The 16,564-nt window shown below is 34.4% G+C and overlaps 2 protein-coding genes across 2 annotated transcripts in view; both read left to right on the forward strand.

Annotated features, from left to right (window-relative positions):
- On the forward strand, positions 1–10,138 carry LOC128985921 (uncharacterized). The gene is made up of 8 exons (XM_054405911.1): positions 1–155; positions 1,038–1,292; positions 1,645–1,686; positions 2,442–2,594; positions 3,283–3,555; positions 3,987–4,221; positions 4,802–4,909; positions 10,014–10,138. The coding sequence occupies exons 1-8, from the start codon at positions 78–80 to the stop codon at positions 10,052–10,054; spliced, it is 1,185 nt and encodes a 394-aa protein (XP_054261886.1). The 5' UTR covers positions 1–77; the 3' UTR covers positions 10,055–10,138.
- The window catches only part of LOC128985918 (uncharacterized), a 21,579-nt gene continuing 15,075 nt past the window's right edge, over positions 10,061–16,564 (forward strand). Inside the window, exons 1-5 of the mRNA XM_054405905.1 lie at positions 10,061–10,179; positions 11,404–11,518; positions 12,281–12,360; positions 14,601–14,657; positions 15,371–15,519. Coding sequence (XP_054261880.1) covers positions 15,439–15,519 — 81 coding nt within the window. The 5' untranslated portion in view covers positions 10,061–10,179; positions 11,404–11,518; positions 12,281–12,360; positions 14,601–14,657; positions 15,371–15,438. The remainder of the gene's footprint in view (positions 10,180–11,403; positions 11,519–12,280; positions 12,361–14,600; positions 14,658–15,370; positions 15,520–16,564) is intronic.

A 16,564-nucleotide genomic window follows, 5' to 3' on the forward strand; every position in this document is an offset into this window, starting at 1 on the left:
TAAGGTCTTCAGCAAAATTCATCTGTAAATATGAGTGACAACATCTGATGTTGAATGTTTCAGTTTCTTTGTGAATAATGCTTATAGTATTTTTAAACATTTTATTTGTGTTCTACTCATTGTCATTGAGAGGAGTATCAACAGCAGAAAATTTGGTAAATTAGATTTACAATGAATTTTTTTGAATTTTTACAAAACTATGCAGAAAAATTATATTATTTTTTACTATATCTTTTTTAATTGGTTGCCATTATTTTTTTAAGGAATCTTTGTTATTGACTTTTTGTTTACCTCACCAATAGGCAGTAAAACTCTAGATTAGTAATTTGCTTAATATTTAATTGACATTATGAGGATAAATATATACTGGTTGATCCAGAGAAAAGTCAATAAATTTGTCATGGTTTGAAACATGTAAGCTGTCATTGATGATTGGGATTTTAATAGTCCTTGTTGAGAAACGGCTGATCAGTTACAAAGCGAAACAAGTCATATTATTTGATTTTAGACTCAATTTTCATTCTTAGTCAGTTTAAAATATCTACACATATTGTGTTACCTACTGTTTTAATAAAGTGCTATCTGCTATTTGTGGTTACAATAAAACCATGTTCACAAAATGAACTATTGTTTAAATGCTTGGCATGAATTTCATTAGGATGTGATGAAATTTGTTTGAGCACAAATGCTACAAACTCTCAGACAACTGTAGCAAAAGAAATATTCTTTAAGCGTTTAAAAAAATTGCTAGTAATATTACATGTTTGAACATTAACTTACATCTTCAATTTTATTTGTAGCAAATTTGTTATAGCCTGCAAAAGTAATGTAGAATTTTAAAGTTGTGTATAGCAAAATGCAAAAAATGCTGCAGCTTAAACCCTGGTTGGCTTAGTATGATTTTATTATTTTTAGTTTTTATAGCTGTTGGTGATGTTATTGTTAGCATAGATGATTATCGGTTCCCAAATTCGTACATATTGTATAAAAAGGTGTTAACAATAAACAAATAAATGAATTATTAGTCCTATTTCCAGACTCCAAAAGACGCTTCTTTGAGCAAGGCCCTATCTTGGCTACTTCGTCATGGTGCTATTGACGAAGGTTTGACAGTCAGTGAGGACGGATATATCAAGCTAGAAGAGGTTCTACAGCATCGTCTGTTCGCTCGTCGCTACACTCCGACCGATATCAGACTAGTTGTCAATCTCTGCAAGAACCGTTTCACACTCCGGACAAACCCTGTAACTGGTATTTACGAGATAAGAGCCAATTCCGGCCACACGTTCAAGGCGAGTAATGGTTATATAGTCACGACTGTGATAACATAAGTATGTGTTTTGAAGCAGATTTATTAAGCCTTAATGGTTAAACTGCTTACACTGTTGCTGATTTTGTAATTGGAATAGATCGCCGACAGATTATTTCCAGATTTAGAAGGGGGTTTTCAAACTTTCGTACTTTACAAGTAGGCCTATAGATCCCCCTATATTGTGATTACTTTGATACTTTGTCCCGCTTCTTTCAATTCACCACAAGGATATCAAGATAAAGAATGTTTATTTAACTAGATCTTTGTAATTAGGCCTATAGTCGATTTTTAACCTGATAATATAACCTAATAGACAATTTTCCATTTTTCAGGACAGGAATAATCAAGGCAACAAAAAATCTGATCCTAAAGTGGTAAGTGATAATGATGAAAATTTAAGAAATTAATTAGGCTTGTTTACATTTTAATTTTTGGGCTGCACTGAATGAACACATTGAAATATAAGTTGTTTATGTTGTAGTAGCTACAATTATGGTTATAGCAAATTAATTTATCATCTCTGTAGATCACATTATCATAATTTATCTCTATTGTGATGAGACTCTTTTCCGACATAGCAGAGCTAATGTTTCATTCAATCGAGCAATCACTTTCCACACTACTGTGAAATGACCTGATTTCGGTACATGTTTATCACCTGTGAAAATTACATTTAACTATGGCAAAAGAATGTTTACTGCACTTCAAACTTGGTCTCAAATATGCAATGACTCACTTTCTACTCTTGTTATGAAATATACTATTGTTGGCAGGTACAGCTATTAACACTATATTTTTTTTACTTGTGTTTGCTGTATGATAAACTTTTATTTATTGTTTTATCCATGTTTGTGAATCTATCTTCTCTCTTGGAAAAAGAAATAGCATAGTTAGCTTTTAACATTGATCGGTTGATTAACTAAGCAGCGGTAGACTGTGACACACATTACATCACATTTTACCTGATTAACTTCACCATTTTGCCTATGAGCTCTACTTGAAGCTCCAATGGCTACCTTACGTCAGACTTCCAATGGTTTGACCAGAATTCACCTACACTTTGTGCATGCTACATTCTCAAACTTTTTAACATTTGACAATACTGTTTATGGTAATTATTTATTTTCAGAGAGGTCGTACATATCCTCAAACTAATTTGAAATCTGGAAAAAACTATAACCATCAACAATTTAAAAACAACAAATATGATGACCTTTTGAAGAACTACAATATTCCTGTTGGAAATATAGCTGACAAAGAAAATAACAATAAGCGAGGAAGGGTGAGAGTAACATATTGATTGTTTAGTAATTAGTTCTGGTGATTGAATACTGTTATTTATATTTGTATAGATTAAGGGTGCACCTTACCTCAGCTCGGATTTCTCAGTACGATGTTGCGTTCGGTAGGTTCGGTACGTTACGGATACAAATTTGCTAGTTGCAGAGGTTCACGGCAACTGCCTTTGTAAGCTCATACATGCTACGTACATACATGCTACATACATGCTAGTGAAAAACAATAAACGGGGTTTTAAATACCGGCAGGGGTAGAGCGGACCCTTAAGCAAGCAGTCTTACTAGTTTCTGCCACATGTCCAAAAGTAGAGAATCAAATAACTTTTAACGTCTGTTTACTCCTCCCCTCAAACCAACCAGGGTTCTAGCGTGTGCTCCATCTTGCAAAGAGTGAGATTATCTTTATCATAACTAAGTTAAAATAATTGAAACCTCTCTGTCCATTAAACGTTTCAATATTGGTCTAGTGTGTCAGCTTCACATATTGTGCGTCAACTGCGTGGAAGTCAAGTCACCCTGAGATGGCATCTACAATCTACATGCAGACTGAAATGTTGGTTGACAGAATTGTATAATCTATTTTTAGATGTTTCATCAATGAGTATGTTTGGGATCTATTTAGTTCCTGGAAAACTCAACAGCAACAAATAATCACAACTGCTTTATTCACAGAAAAACGTTTACAAGAGTCTTATGAAATATCCTGAATTGAAGAAAAACTTGTTGTGGATTTTGCGTTACGGAAGTGAAAAAGAAGGTCTGACTGTGAAGAGACACGGTTATGTGGCCGTGGATGAGCTTATGAACCATTCCCACTTCAAGGACAAATGTATGAGAGAGGATATAATCACTGTAGCCAACAACGAGCCTCATAACTTTAAACTGAGAGAATCACCGAGCACACAACAGTTGTACATTCGAGCTCGGAAGGAGCATCCTATCAAGGTAAATAATACCCATGCTGCAGCAAACCTGCAGATTAAGTGAATTCCCACTTGCCTGGTTGGATTTTTACAAATAGGATTTTTTCTAACCATGATAGGTTCCGAACTGATAATTTGTTATATCGGGGATTTCGTTAAAAAAGGTTCGTTATTATTGAGGTTAGGTTTGCTGGAATTTCACTAAGTCGATCAATCTATTAATTCAATTTATAAGAAAATATATAAAACAAAAATTGATGCATGCATATAGTGCCGTAGGTGGAAAACCCAGGTTTGTCTGAACCAACATGTTAACGAACATTTTCTTTTAGTTAAATATTTAAATTTAAGTTCCACCTGCTCATACTCCAACCCTGGCTTGTACCTGTCATTGAGTATACCTTTCCGTCCGCACATCTTTCACTCAACACTACTAATACCGTGTGATCTTAGCAAGAGCAAGAGGACTGGTCTGTTATACCGGATGTGCTGTATATTCCGCTGGGCTTTGTTATCCACGGCATCAACGGGTCTGACTGGGACTTTGTGTCAGAACACGGTCTGAAGGTTCCTAAGACAGGGTACCTCTACTGCTCTCCGTACTACGCTGCTGACAGTTGGCACACACGAGGGGTGACCAAATATGATGACATATACATTCACATCGACTGCGGAGCCGCCATGCGAGGTTAGTGTGGCTCGGGACAAGCTTGGACTATTGATAGATCTATTTCCGTGTTAAAGTTGTAGCTGTTTTAGAAACAAAATTGACATTATTGGATTGAGCCACCAGCAGTATACACTGATGTAAACTACCGACTTCAAATTTGGAATCTTTTGAACTAAACAAAATTGAAAAAAATTATGTATATATGCAGCACCTTTTACGTCACATAAATTATCATCAAGAAATAAGGGAGAAATTAAAATTTCAGATAGTCACCCACTTTGGGATTGGACAATTCAAGCCTGACATTTCACTGGACACCTGTCACTACATCAGGGTTGTAATCTTATACTTTACCCGTAATGCTGGTCAAACCCCTAACTACAACTGATGATTGTGTCTATCCAGTACACAATACTTTTTACAACACCTGTTATATTGCCATGTGATCTGTAGTCAGAGCCCACAAAAGTTTGAAGTCTACCTACCTATGTAATCTACACATGTGTGAAAGTATTTTTGGATTTGGAATTTAATGTTTGTCATTTTTCTAGGTGCTATAATATTTTATGCAAAAAACATTATTTCAGTTTTTTTTCAGATGGCATTGAATTTTTTCTAACACCAGAATATTCTGTTGCTACCAAAGGAGACAAGGACGGATTTATAAGGACTCAATATTTCAAAAAAGTTATTGAGGCCAAAAGTGGTAAGTAGTAGCTTTCACTATTTTATTAGTCGATGGTAGTAGTTAAATCATTATTTTTTTTTTCAATGAACTATTAATTTAATCTTCTCAATTCTCAAAGGTAACAACAAAATACTACTGCTTTCAAGAAAACGTATGTTCAACAATGTCTTTAAGACCTATCAGCTGTTGACATTGTATTTGCTGTTTTTCTGATGTTATGTGTTTGTAACTAGCTTATTCTTAACTACTGTTCTCTTAGTGTAAAGTGAGTAAATACTCCTAACACATATTTCACTACTTGTCCAAGATAAAGTTCTCAAGACCGTCTAGTGTCTAATGACAAATGTCTCGGTAAAGCTTTAATGAGCTTTTACAAGTTCATTGATGAATGTAAAACGTGATTAAACTGTTTGTATTATCTTATAATTACCTCTAAATTATCATTCTACTAACTATTTTGAAGTGATAACCAATTTCGATGTCAGTGATAACTGTTTTTGGCCAATAGACAGGGTTGTCACCGACCATAAAAAACAAGAGCGTGAAAACAAAAGTCCTACGAAACAAATTAAACATAATGGAATAAAAAAATACTGAATTAAAATGGTTTATATTATTCAAAAACACGAAAACAAAGACTTGTTGTACAAAAATCCAGAGAAATTATAAATCAGAGCGGAACCTTAACACCTGTGGAGTTATTCAGGGCTCCATTCTTGGCCCTTGTTTATTTATTACAGATGTTAATGATCTGTGCAATGCTACTAAGATGTCCACCTTTCAATACGCAGATGATACCGCTCTAATTTGTACAGGTCAAAACAATGAGTTCATACAAGCTTTAATAATTAAGGAATTTCAACTCCTTGGGGACTGGTTTACAGTAAATGGTCTGTCCATAAATGTGGCAAAAACTCAACTAATTCAGCTTTCTGCATTAAATATTACCAATATTAACTAAGAAATCATTTAAAATACAAACTTAACCACTTTAACTTTAAAATATTAATTCACACCAGTCAATAAGTTATTTGGGAATCGATATTGATTCACAACGAAATTGGCAAAAAAAAACGTTAAAACCCTATCAAAATGACTACGCTCAGCAACATTTGTTCTTACCAGTGGCGGCGAAAAGAACCCGCGGGCCCCCCCACAAGTTTGTTCGCCGGGCCCCCCTCTTCCAATAATCTTTAAAAACATTTTCCCGCCTAAACTTGCAATTTTGTAATAAACTTGACAAGGTATCTCCCGAGGCGTCATTATCGTCTTATGATCGCGGCAAAATCGTAAATATTTCCGGTAGTCATAAGTCATGGAAGAAAGATTATCATAGTTTACCGTGATTACAAATGCAACAACCTATGACATCATTAGATAGCAGCATCATCGTCTCCCGCGTTCACGGCCCAATCTAATATCAAGGCCTAATATCTCCCCGGGACCCGTCGGTGGTGACGGGTAAATCATTTTTCCGTAATCAAGGCTAAATCCTAGATATATCTCTCGCTAAAAAAGAAACGTCATTATCGTCTTCCGTAATTGTGGCAAAATATTGAACATCTGTGGCCGCGGAGACATCGTCATCGTCACCCGAGAGGAAATGTTCTCGTCTATATCCGCGATCGCGGCAAAGAAAAGCCTATGCCTATCTTTCAATTTCGTGAGCGTGATCCTCACGGATGTAAAAGCTTTTACTTTTAATTGTGCATTATTGTATTGAATACTGTGAAAATCGGCTTTAGCTTGATTTTCTGACTTTGTGCTTGATCTCTCAAGCTTTTAGTCCAGGCTCTGCTCGGCCCGAAAATCGACATTATAGGCCTATTATAAAAATCAACCGCTTCCAAAGCAACCCGATTTTGAACCGATCTGATTTGACCTGAGGCCCTTAGGTAAGTAACATTCTTACCTGACTCAATGTAAACATATCTAAACTGCAAAGTAAGCAAATCTAAAGGGCAGCCTCCTAATAGTAAGACATGTAATGAAAATCCTTCTTTAGCATCAATTTAATAATGGAATTATTTATTAGCTAGTGCCCTAGCCACCTAGGTTAATTTGCCGATTTCGTCGCAACAAAATTGTCAAGTTTATTTAGTCGAATCAGCATAGAGGATCCTCTATGGTGTCACCCGCTGGGGGCTATGAGGATTAACATTAATGTTTATCTTCCTAGGCCAGAGGCCATATCTATATATTTAATACACTGTTGTAACACTGTTTTCTCAGTAATTACTGGACCGATCTACAAGATTTATGTCTCAAATTAAAGGGGATAGTGTGTAGATTTGCCGAACTTCCTTAGAATTTACGTTTTTTCTAAGGGCTACGACCTACAGCCCTTTAAAGGTCGAGTCAATACAATTCTTATTGAAGAATATAATAAACAGTTTATAAATTATTCGTCAGCTGTTTAATGTTTGTCAGACATTTGTTATTATTTTTATAACCTCACTTTCAGTATGCAATTATTAAACTTGGAGTTTCTGTTTATAAACACACGATTTTGATCAAGGAAAGTGTATTTGTTAACTTATTTTTGAAATGTTTTAGTTTTCCTGCAAAGTGATCTGAAGGAAAGTGGTAATTGAGTTTAAGTTTGAGTATGGAATGTGAAATAATACCCATAGTAGGGAACGGAAACTTATTGTTTTCATCAATATAATTTATTCTCTACGGCCACCAGAATAATCTTGCAAGTTGTACATATAATTGATGGCAATGTTGACTCGGGTCATTACAGTGTTAGAAAACTTTATCATTAACCCCAGGATGTGAAAAGTACAAAAAGAAAAAGAAAAGGTAATCATTAACCAGGTAAAGAAACATACAGAACGAAAAAACACGTAGAGAACCATCGAACTAAAAAGGTAAAGAGCAGTGATGGTGTTCAATGTGCTCTGGAAGTCCCTTCTAAAAAATTCCAATTTTTTTGAATTGGGTTCGTTAGATTGGATTTGTCAGTACTGCAAATCTATGAATTTTGAGTCAGAACAGACTAACTGGGACACAAATATTTTTTACTTATGTTGTCACAAGGGGAAGGTAAAATGAACTCCTTATCAACATTTTAAGTTTATGGAAAATCTTATCAACAGCGACTATAAAAAAAAGTATTGAGGGTCAAAAGAGACAAAAAACTATTTGAGTAAAATATAATACAAATCTGCATTTGAAATGGCCAGTTCTAAGTCTCACTTGAATCAACATCTTTCTGGTAGTGGTAGTCTACATAGTTTTAAAATCCACGACTCCTTTTCCATCGAATTGGACCGTTAATACCCTCTAACATTGAACAAAGTATGCCCAACTTTATATATACGACGTAAACACAGCTTTTACTCACAGTTTGGGTAAAGATTCGTAAAATGCGACCAACTGCTGATGCGTGATTTACATGTAGGCTATGTGACTATCTTTATTCCATACAACAAATGTAATAAAAAAAACCACGAATATAGGAATATACTTGAGCAAATTATCTAAATAGCATAAATAGCTGCTTATTAGGTTATCAGCATCGCCCAGTTCGTATAGGCCTACTATTTATTTTTCAAATGAAACTCGAATTAATATAAAACATTCATTTGGTTAAAATAATATAGCCTATCAGTTTGATTAACATAAAATAGTTTATACAGATAAACTATCAGTTCTATTTCATGAAAAAAATTAAACAACCCCTAAATAAAATACAAAGATAAACAGTATTTGTTAATTATTATTTCTTTTATTGCTGACAATATTCCCGTGGCGGAGCACGGGCGGTTAACTAGTTGGTTATAAATACGGCCCTATTATTATGCAACCAATTTTTTTCTGCGCCTTCACACAATCCACGAGGACAGTTAATGCAACCCGCATCGCATGACTGATGACAATTCTTTTACTTAGGTTGGTAGATAATTTATATCGATCGGTCAAGTAATGGTGTTGGTTTAGCTGTTGTACACTACTTGAACTATAGGTTTGATCAAATTTTCATCATAAAAAAACATATTATAATTCTCATAACTCATATAAATGGGACCTGTGTGGCTGAGCTTGTCACACTAACGCGGGCCCGTGAAAATCCCGGTCAAGGCTCACGGGCTCCCCTAGGGCCCGCTATCGCCGCTACTGGTTCTTACAATAATTTGGGATACTACTAATCTACAAACACAAATGTATATCACGCATATTTTTCATCGATTATGAGCTATGGGATGACTGTATGGGGCTCATCAAGCAAAAAATATTTATTCTCCAAAAACGAACTGTAAGATTAATGGCCAGAGTCCCCCGTGGAACACATTATAAAGACTGATTTGTTTAATTTAAAATTTTAACCTTTTTTAGCTCTTATACTTACAAATTGGCATTATTGGTTAAAAGTGATTTTGGCACATTCTTGGACTGTCAACAAGTTCATCCACATAACGCAAGATCCAGAAATATTATAAAACCAGTTAAACATAGGCTCTAATATATCTCTTCAGTATATGGGGCCAAAAATTTACAACAAACAATAATTACCAAAATGTTGCAACAAATTACCTGCTGAGCTAAAAAAAATTGCCTAGTTCTCTAAATTTTAATTATCTTTAAAAAATGTATTTTGGAAAGAGCATTTTACTGAAACTAGAAAAATATTTGGAAGGTGTTTATATTTAAAAAAAATATTACTTCTCCCATAGGTTTGTAACCTATTTGTTGTTTTTTTTTCCTATTTGCCTATATGTTTTTTCTTCTTGTGTAAGCTATTTTATTATTTTAAATGTAGTATTAGACTTTGTGAAAAATCACATTTCAAGAGAATTGATGTAATTGTATTATATTAAATTAATAAATAAACAAAAACATAGATAAGTTATTTTCAGCTTTTGAAATATTATATTGTATTATATTGTACCTATTATTGGTTTACTTGTTTTAAATCTTCACAAAAAATCTTGAAATACTGAAAGAATACTAGTAGAATCTTACTAATTCGAAATACTGTTGAGGGGTTTTACTGTGAATTTAAAAAAAATCACTAAGAACAAATAATTTTAATTCACTCTGCTAACAATCCAGCTTGAGGTTTTGGCGTGCAATACATTTTTAGAGGCAGTTTTTATCATTTGATTTACATTTTCAGGGGACTTACTTTTTTCCGATGGAACCGATGATGGAGAATAACTTCTTTTGTGAGGCATGCAATCTCACACTTCATCTAAATTTGTATGATCAACACATAAATGGGAAAAGGCATTTGTGGAATCAGCAGCAATTTGACAAAAGATACAAAACTATTTTCGTCCCTGGTAAGTTCTCAATTAAAATAAAATTAGTTGTTTTCGAAAACAGTTGAACTGTAGTTATTCTTTGAGCCTCAGGGAATTGTTTATTGAAACAATTTAGAAAGTCTCACATCTGTTTGATTGCACCTGAACAGTTTACTTTAATACAGGGGACACAGTCAGGTGAGACCAGACCTGACCGAGACAGGATCTACAATGCTGTGTCTTGGTGTAACAGTCTATTATACTATACAGTACTTCGTTCACAAATTTAGGCGGTTTTAGGGGAAGAAATCTATCCCCTCCACTTCTTCATCCTACTGTCAAAACAATAGCTCAACAGCTGAGGTTTGCCAAACCGTCAATCAGCTGCTACATATATATAATAAGCACAAAAAGTAGTGGGGAAACCTCTCCTCAAACCGCCTAAATTTTGTAAACGGAATACTAGTACAGTAGAAAAGGTAGAACCTTGATTAACCGCTGTAATAGATACCTCTAAAATTATGTTACATAACCTTTTTTATACAGCCTACTCCTGTAAGGAGTACGTTGTCACAACTGATGATGACATAATGATTGTAAATAGTAACCATGGCAACTTTGGTAGCCTGTGGTTGCCTGATTAGTAACCATGGCAACTTGTAGAATGTGCGGATGAAAAAAAAAACCCAAGAAAGAATAGAACAAAGACAAAGAATAAAGGATGTTTCTATTTCAATGTTATATTATATTGAAGAGTGTTTTTATTTTCAAGTACTAGGATTGTATAGTTTTATTAGGTTTTTATGAGTTATCTAATGTTTTTATCTTTCTTATTCCTCTGTCCTGAAACAGCATGTAGCAGTAGCTTACTAGACTCTTTTATTTTGTTATTTACGTGATTTATTGCTGTCCACAGTGTTTGGAAAATTTTTAGTTTGATTAGACTGTGATTTTGAATTACAGTTTTTATATCTGAACCAAAGCTAATGACTCAAAAATCGTAATTGCACGGAAATAATTGTATTTTGATGGGTACACTGGTAATGATTAAAATAACTCGCTAATAAATTGGCCATCATTTGAATTATGCTTGCATATAAAAATATACAACTATTAACCAAGGTGTACTCCAAAATTTGCCTTGAAAATCAGAGGTAGGCCTAGAGACAGAATTTAGTATCTAATTGAAATACTTTACTCCATCCATTAAAAAGAGAATTTTACTTTGAACCTGTTCAGTTACCGTTTGCTATCTATTTTCAGGCGCCAATGCTGTAAGTGAAAAACATTTAGAGCATATTTTCTCAAAGTATGGAAAAATTTCCAAAATAACTAGACTCAAAGGCAAGACTTATGTCTTCATCCAATTTATCGAAAAGTAAGTATGAGCATTTTTGCATTATGTAGATGTATCCTTTAATTAAAATAACAGTTTTAAGGTATTTCTTTGTTTCTTTATTCTAACAGTATAACAGCTTTTTTGTGTGACCTACAATAGAAATACAATAATATTAAACATAACGTCAAGGTTGGTTAAATAAACAAGGCATTTACTTCCGACATTGCTTGAGTGTTGATGTCTTGTCTTTGTCTACAGGTATATTTTACTTTTCTTTGTTTAAAATATAACTATCCGTTAGTTAAGAAATGCACACCCTCAGTTATTATATCGGAAGAGTAAAGTTCACACTGTAAAAAGCTTCCCTGAAATGAAGACAAACATCTAGTCTAGTCGATTAGTCTTCGTGTATATTCTATAATAACTGAACTTAAAACAGGCTTCAAATAAAAAATAAAGGATGACATGTCTACTGTACTGAAAATTACCCAAATGAATATCTAAGATTTAATACCTAATATGATTGATTTTGTTTTTGATTGGAAGAGCAGGCTTACTTGTGAAGTGGGTGTTTCTCAATTGGAAACAGATTTTATTTTCACACAATACCCAATAATAACAAGGTATTTGAAACAACAACTCCTAACAAAACAACAACTCCTAACTAACAAATCCTTTAAATGAGATTTTCTTGTAAAATACTGTTTATAAATACACTGAACAACTTTGACATGTTTCTCGACTTGTTTAAGACAAATGTTTGTACTATATTTAGTGAGAAATAAATTATGGTCGATTTAGGGACGCAGTTCAAAAGGCCCTGAAAGGAAGAGATTTTGTCCATGGGAGAAGGCTTTTTGTGACCCAATATAAAGATTACAGTAAGTATCATGCAGTGATTTAAATCATATGTAGTCCTAAGTACGAGGCATGTTTTTTAAGTAAGTACCGTTTTTAAACTTCTCCGTTCCAGCGCTGCAATTGGCATTTTGGACATTTGCGCTGTATATGTGCATCTATTGGCAATCCCTAGCCGGAAATTCGACAACAATCGTTCACAATGTTTACATCCAGTATCGAGCATTCAAAATGGTGCCGCCAATTGAGACTGCCGCCAACTGTGAAGTGCGCGCTGTAATTAGATTTTTATGTTCTAAAGGTGTGAAAGCCATTGAAATTTGTCAACAGCTTAGTGAGGTGTATAGCGAGAACATTTATTAGTGACGGAATGGTACAAAAGTGGGTAAGGGCATCTAAAGACGGCCCCACCAACGTTCATGATGAGCAACGCACTGGGTACTGGGGACAGTGACGCTGCCCAGTGCGTTGCTCATGATGGACGTTGGTGGGGCCGTCTTTAGATGCCATTCTGTGTTCGCTGGCCCTTACCCACTTGCGTACCATTCCGTCACTCATAAATGTTCTCGCCATACACCTCACTAATCTGTCGATAAATTTCAATGGCTTTCACACCTTTAGCACTTAAAACTCTAATTACAGCGCGCACTTCGCAGTCGGCGGCAATCTCAATTGGCGGCACCATTTTGAATGCTCAATACCGGATATAAACACGGCCGATTTTTGTCGAATTTCCGGCTAGGGCTTGCCAATAGATGCACATATACAGCGAAAGTGTCCAAAATGCCAATCGCAGCACTGCAATGGAGAAATTTAAAAACGGTACTTACTTAAAAAACATGCCTCGTAGTTCCAATAACAATTATATCGGTGATTATTGATTAATAATTATTTTTATTTACAACTACGTCTACTGTACCTTTAACTGAAAGCAATATTTCTTAATAAAGATATATTTACTGGTGAAAACACACTTTGTTTTATGTAATCTAATGAACTTAACCCCTAAACAGAACATGGCCTTGCACGGATATTGTTTTTGGCATAAAACTAAGATATTTCTAACAAATTGGAGGAAATTATAGGAGCCGTTTTTGAAATCATTGTGTGCAAACGTTACTTATACTATGGTATAGATTAAGTTGTAAACAAGATGCCTTTTGATTTTATCATAATTTGGTTTCAAATAATGCTATCAGAAAATTACAATTAAAAGAACACTTAGAAAATGTACAACGAAAACACCGTTTTATATAACGTTTACTGCAAATACCAAGACTTATCTTTGTTATATATTTTTTTATTGTCTTATTCCAAATTAGCCTGGTTAGTAAAATAGTGAGTACAAAACAGTTACAATTCAACAACAGGTAATATAATTAAAAGGTAAAAAGTCTCACAAAATACATATTATTTTGGTAAAATAAAAGGATTACCTTATCCAACCACAGTTGTTGGTATGACAACTAGTTTCGTTCCTTTGAACATCCTCAGGTCATTGTAAGCAACCACATCATCATAATACATACATTTGTGGTATGTAAAAAAATTCTTTAAAATACTCTCAAAATAACAGTAATCAAAACTTGTCGAGTTGATCCAATAATTAAAATGGAATAAAAAGTAATAAAACTGGTTAAAAATGTAAAGGCTGGCTAGTGTTTCCACTGTCACTGACTAAATAAAACTGACTTGAGTCATGAAGTTTCTTCTTCACTCCAGTGCCACCTGTATTTCAGTTAGTTTTGTTCTTCTTCCTAGTACTCAAAGGGTTGAATATAATTCTAAACATTGTGTGTCTTTGGGAAAGATTACATTTTATTCATGATTTTCTCTAGACAGTATAGTAGTTCCGTATACAATTTTTATGCAATCACGAGTGACTAAGATGTCTCCACAATCGCGAAATGACAAAGATAAATTCTCCTAACAATTGCAGAAAATGATCTTGATTGTACCTACGCTGAGGGAAAAGATGACGATGTCTCCCCTATCGCGAGAAATGTTCCCAAATTGTCTATGGCGGATGACAATGATAATGTCTTAGCAATCACCGGTGACAAACACAGGTTACAGTCATGATAACATTGGGACCAATCCAATAATGGCTGAAAATTGAACTCGTTTTTCCATTATTCATTTGCAAGAATTTTACTCAAGATTTTTCAAATAAACTCTAATTTAAGTAGTTGCACAGGAAGAAAAATCACACTTCTAAACTAAAAGTACAATTCCTATTTTAAAACACCTATCATGATTGCAGGTGTGAGACCAGAAGAGGAGTTCAAAAGGCGAGGAGAGAGAGAAAGGGCCTTATCTGGTAAGATATTTGCTTTTATACATTTTTGAGTGTCAGATTTTGTCAACATAATTTCATCCTAATTTTGAGTAAATAATGATTGAATAGGGTTTTTTAACTAAGCTAAACCTACTTATTTCGACTTTGTTTAGCTATTTCTTTATGCTTATCTTATTTTTAAACATACTAATTTTAATAACTTGAAATAAAGAATACGAGTTTGGCCAAAGGTTCTCAAGCAAGTTTGCACTGTTGTTTACTTGTTAAACCGTTGAAGCTAAACAAAGACATTATTCTTATTGTTGTCACAACATGACATCAGCATTGAGTAATTTAAAATATTTCTAAGTTAGCAAATAAGATTTGTTTGCCGCGATAAAATGAATTGCTTAAAAACTCTATTTTTAAAAATACACTTTACTTTTTTATGATTGATACTTAATACACTTATCCATGAATTAAGGGTGTAACACAGAGCACAAGGGTCTAGGTTTTTAGGATTTTTTGAGAGGATAGCAGGCTTAACTGAATGGGAAAGAGTTCCAACTGGCACAGGAATCAGGTAAGCCTGCTATCCTCTCAAAAAATCCTATATCTATGAATTGGTGGTATCAAGAATCAACACATTCCTAGTTGAAATATAATTCAATTTTAATCAATTTAAACTGCATTATCATCAAAAAGGCTTTATGCAATACTTATTGTATCATATTGGCTTATTTTTTTCACAACAGAGACTAGTTCAACCTTGTCACAAGTGGAGGGTACAGAATTGCCAGAAGGAAAGATAGGACTGAAGGAGATGCCTGTAAAATTGGCTGACCTAGGATTGTGTTCTGCAGACGACGCCATTCTGTGGCAGGCTGCGGACTTTGTCTCTCAGGTAATAAGACATTCTATTCCAACGATAAACCTTTAACCAGTTTTAGAATGAAAATGGAAGTACAGTAGACCCAAAACCGACCCTAATGGGACCGGACCTAGGTCGGATAACTCAAAAGGTCGGATAAAACGGACAATCCCTAAAATCATAACATAATGAAGTGCTATTCATTTGGAAATATATAATCATAATATTAGTAAGATTATTTTGAAGTCATAGGAATAAAGTCATTATTTATCAAATAAACTACTCTTATCTCCTTTTTCATATTGATAGAAAAGTCACAAATAAACACAAAACACGGTTAAGTCAAATAGGCCTACTTTCAGTAGAATATATTATAATACTAGGCAAGAGTCAATAAAATTCCTATTTTAATAACTTTAGTACTGTAATTTATTAATTGATGCTTTCAAATACATCGTAATACAGTACAGAACCTTTTGTCGACATTAAAGATACAAGCAACCATTTTGTTACAAAACAGGACGTTTATTTATAGCCTCTCACTGGAGGCTTGAGGCACAAAAACTATCTTGACCTTGGAGTTGTTAACCCCCCTTCCCTACAAGTTGCGCTGTTTGTTTACTCCGGCGATAAGATAATCAGTTCTCAAAATCGTAACGCACTTTATGATGTTATAAATTTGCCGCACAGATAACAAATCAGATCAGATGTGCTCGAGCTACGAACGATGATGACAAACTGACAATAGGCTATGCTATATTTTTTGTGATCAACACAAAATAACTTATTGTTAGTCATATCCTGTGGAGATAAGCGTATGGTTCAGTTCTCATTGCCCAGCGTGGGACCGGAAATGCCGAGATTCCTAGAAAGCGGCGGTTAAACCGAGCTGCTCTCACAGCAAAGGTCGGTTAAAACAAACCGTATTATTTTACGATCAAAGGCGGATAATCCGATTATCGGTTAATACGAGGTCGGTTAAGAGGGGGTCTACTGTAGTTGAGTTTGAGCCATCGACAGATGTACATTTAGATAAGACCTAACTTTTTAACCATGCAAAACTGAAACAATAACTTAA

The sequence above is a fragment of the Macrosteles quadrilineatus genome, unplaced genomic scaffold (genome assembly GCF_028750875.1).
Source record: "Macrosteles quadrilineatus isolate MER2022 unplaced genomic scaffold, UCM_ALF_1.0 Scaffold_2__2_contigs__length_208266976, whole genome shotgun sequence".
Taxonomy (NCBI): domain Eukaryota; kingdom Metazoa; phylum Arthropoda; class Insecta; order Hemiptera; family Cicadellidae; genus Macrosteles; species Macrosteles quadrilineatus.

What these genes read in the sequence shown, in the direction of transcription:
- LOC128985921 (XM_054405911.1), top strand. Translation starts at nt 78, where the DNA reads ATGCTTATAGTATTTTTAAACATTTTATTTGTGTTCTACTCATTGTCA. An exon ending in TATCAACAGCAGAAAATTTG is followed by an intron (nt 156 to 1,037) that starts GTAAATTAGATT and finishes TCCTATTTCCAG; the next exon opens with ACTCCAAAAGACGCTTCTTT. An exon ending in AGTTATTGAGGCCAAAAGTG is followed by an intron (nt 4,910 to 10,013) that starts GTAAGTAGTAGC and finishes TTACATTTTCAG; the next exon opens with GGGACTTACTTTTTTCCGAT.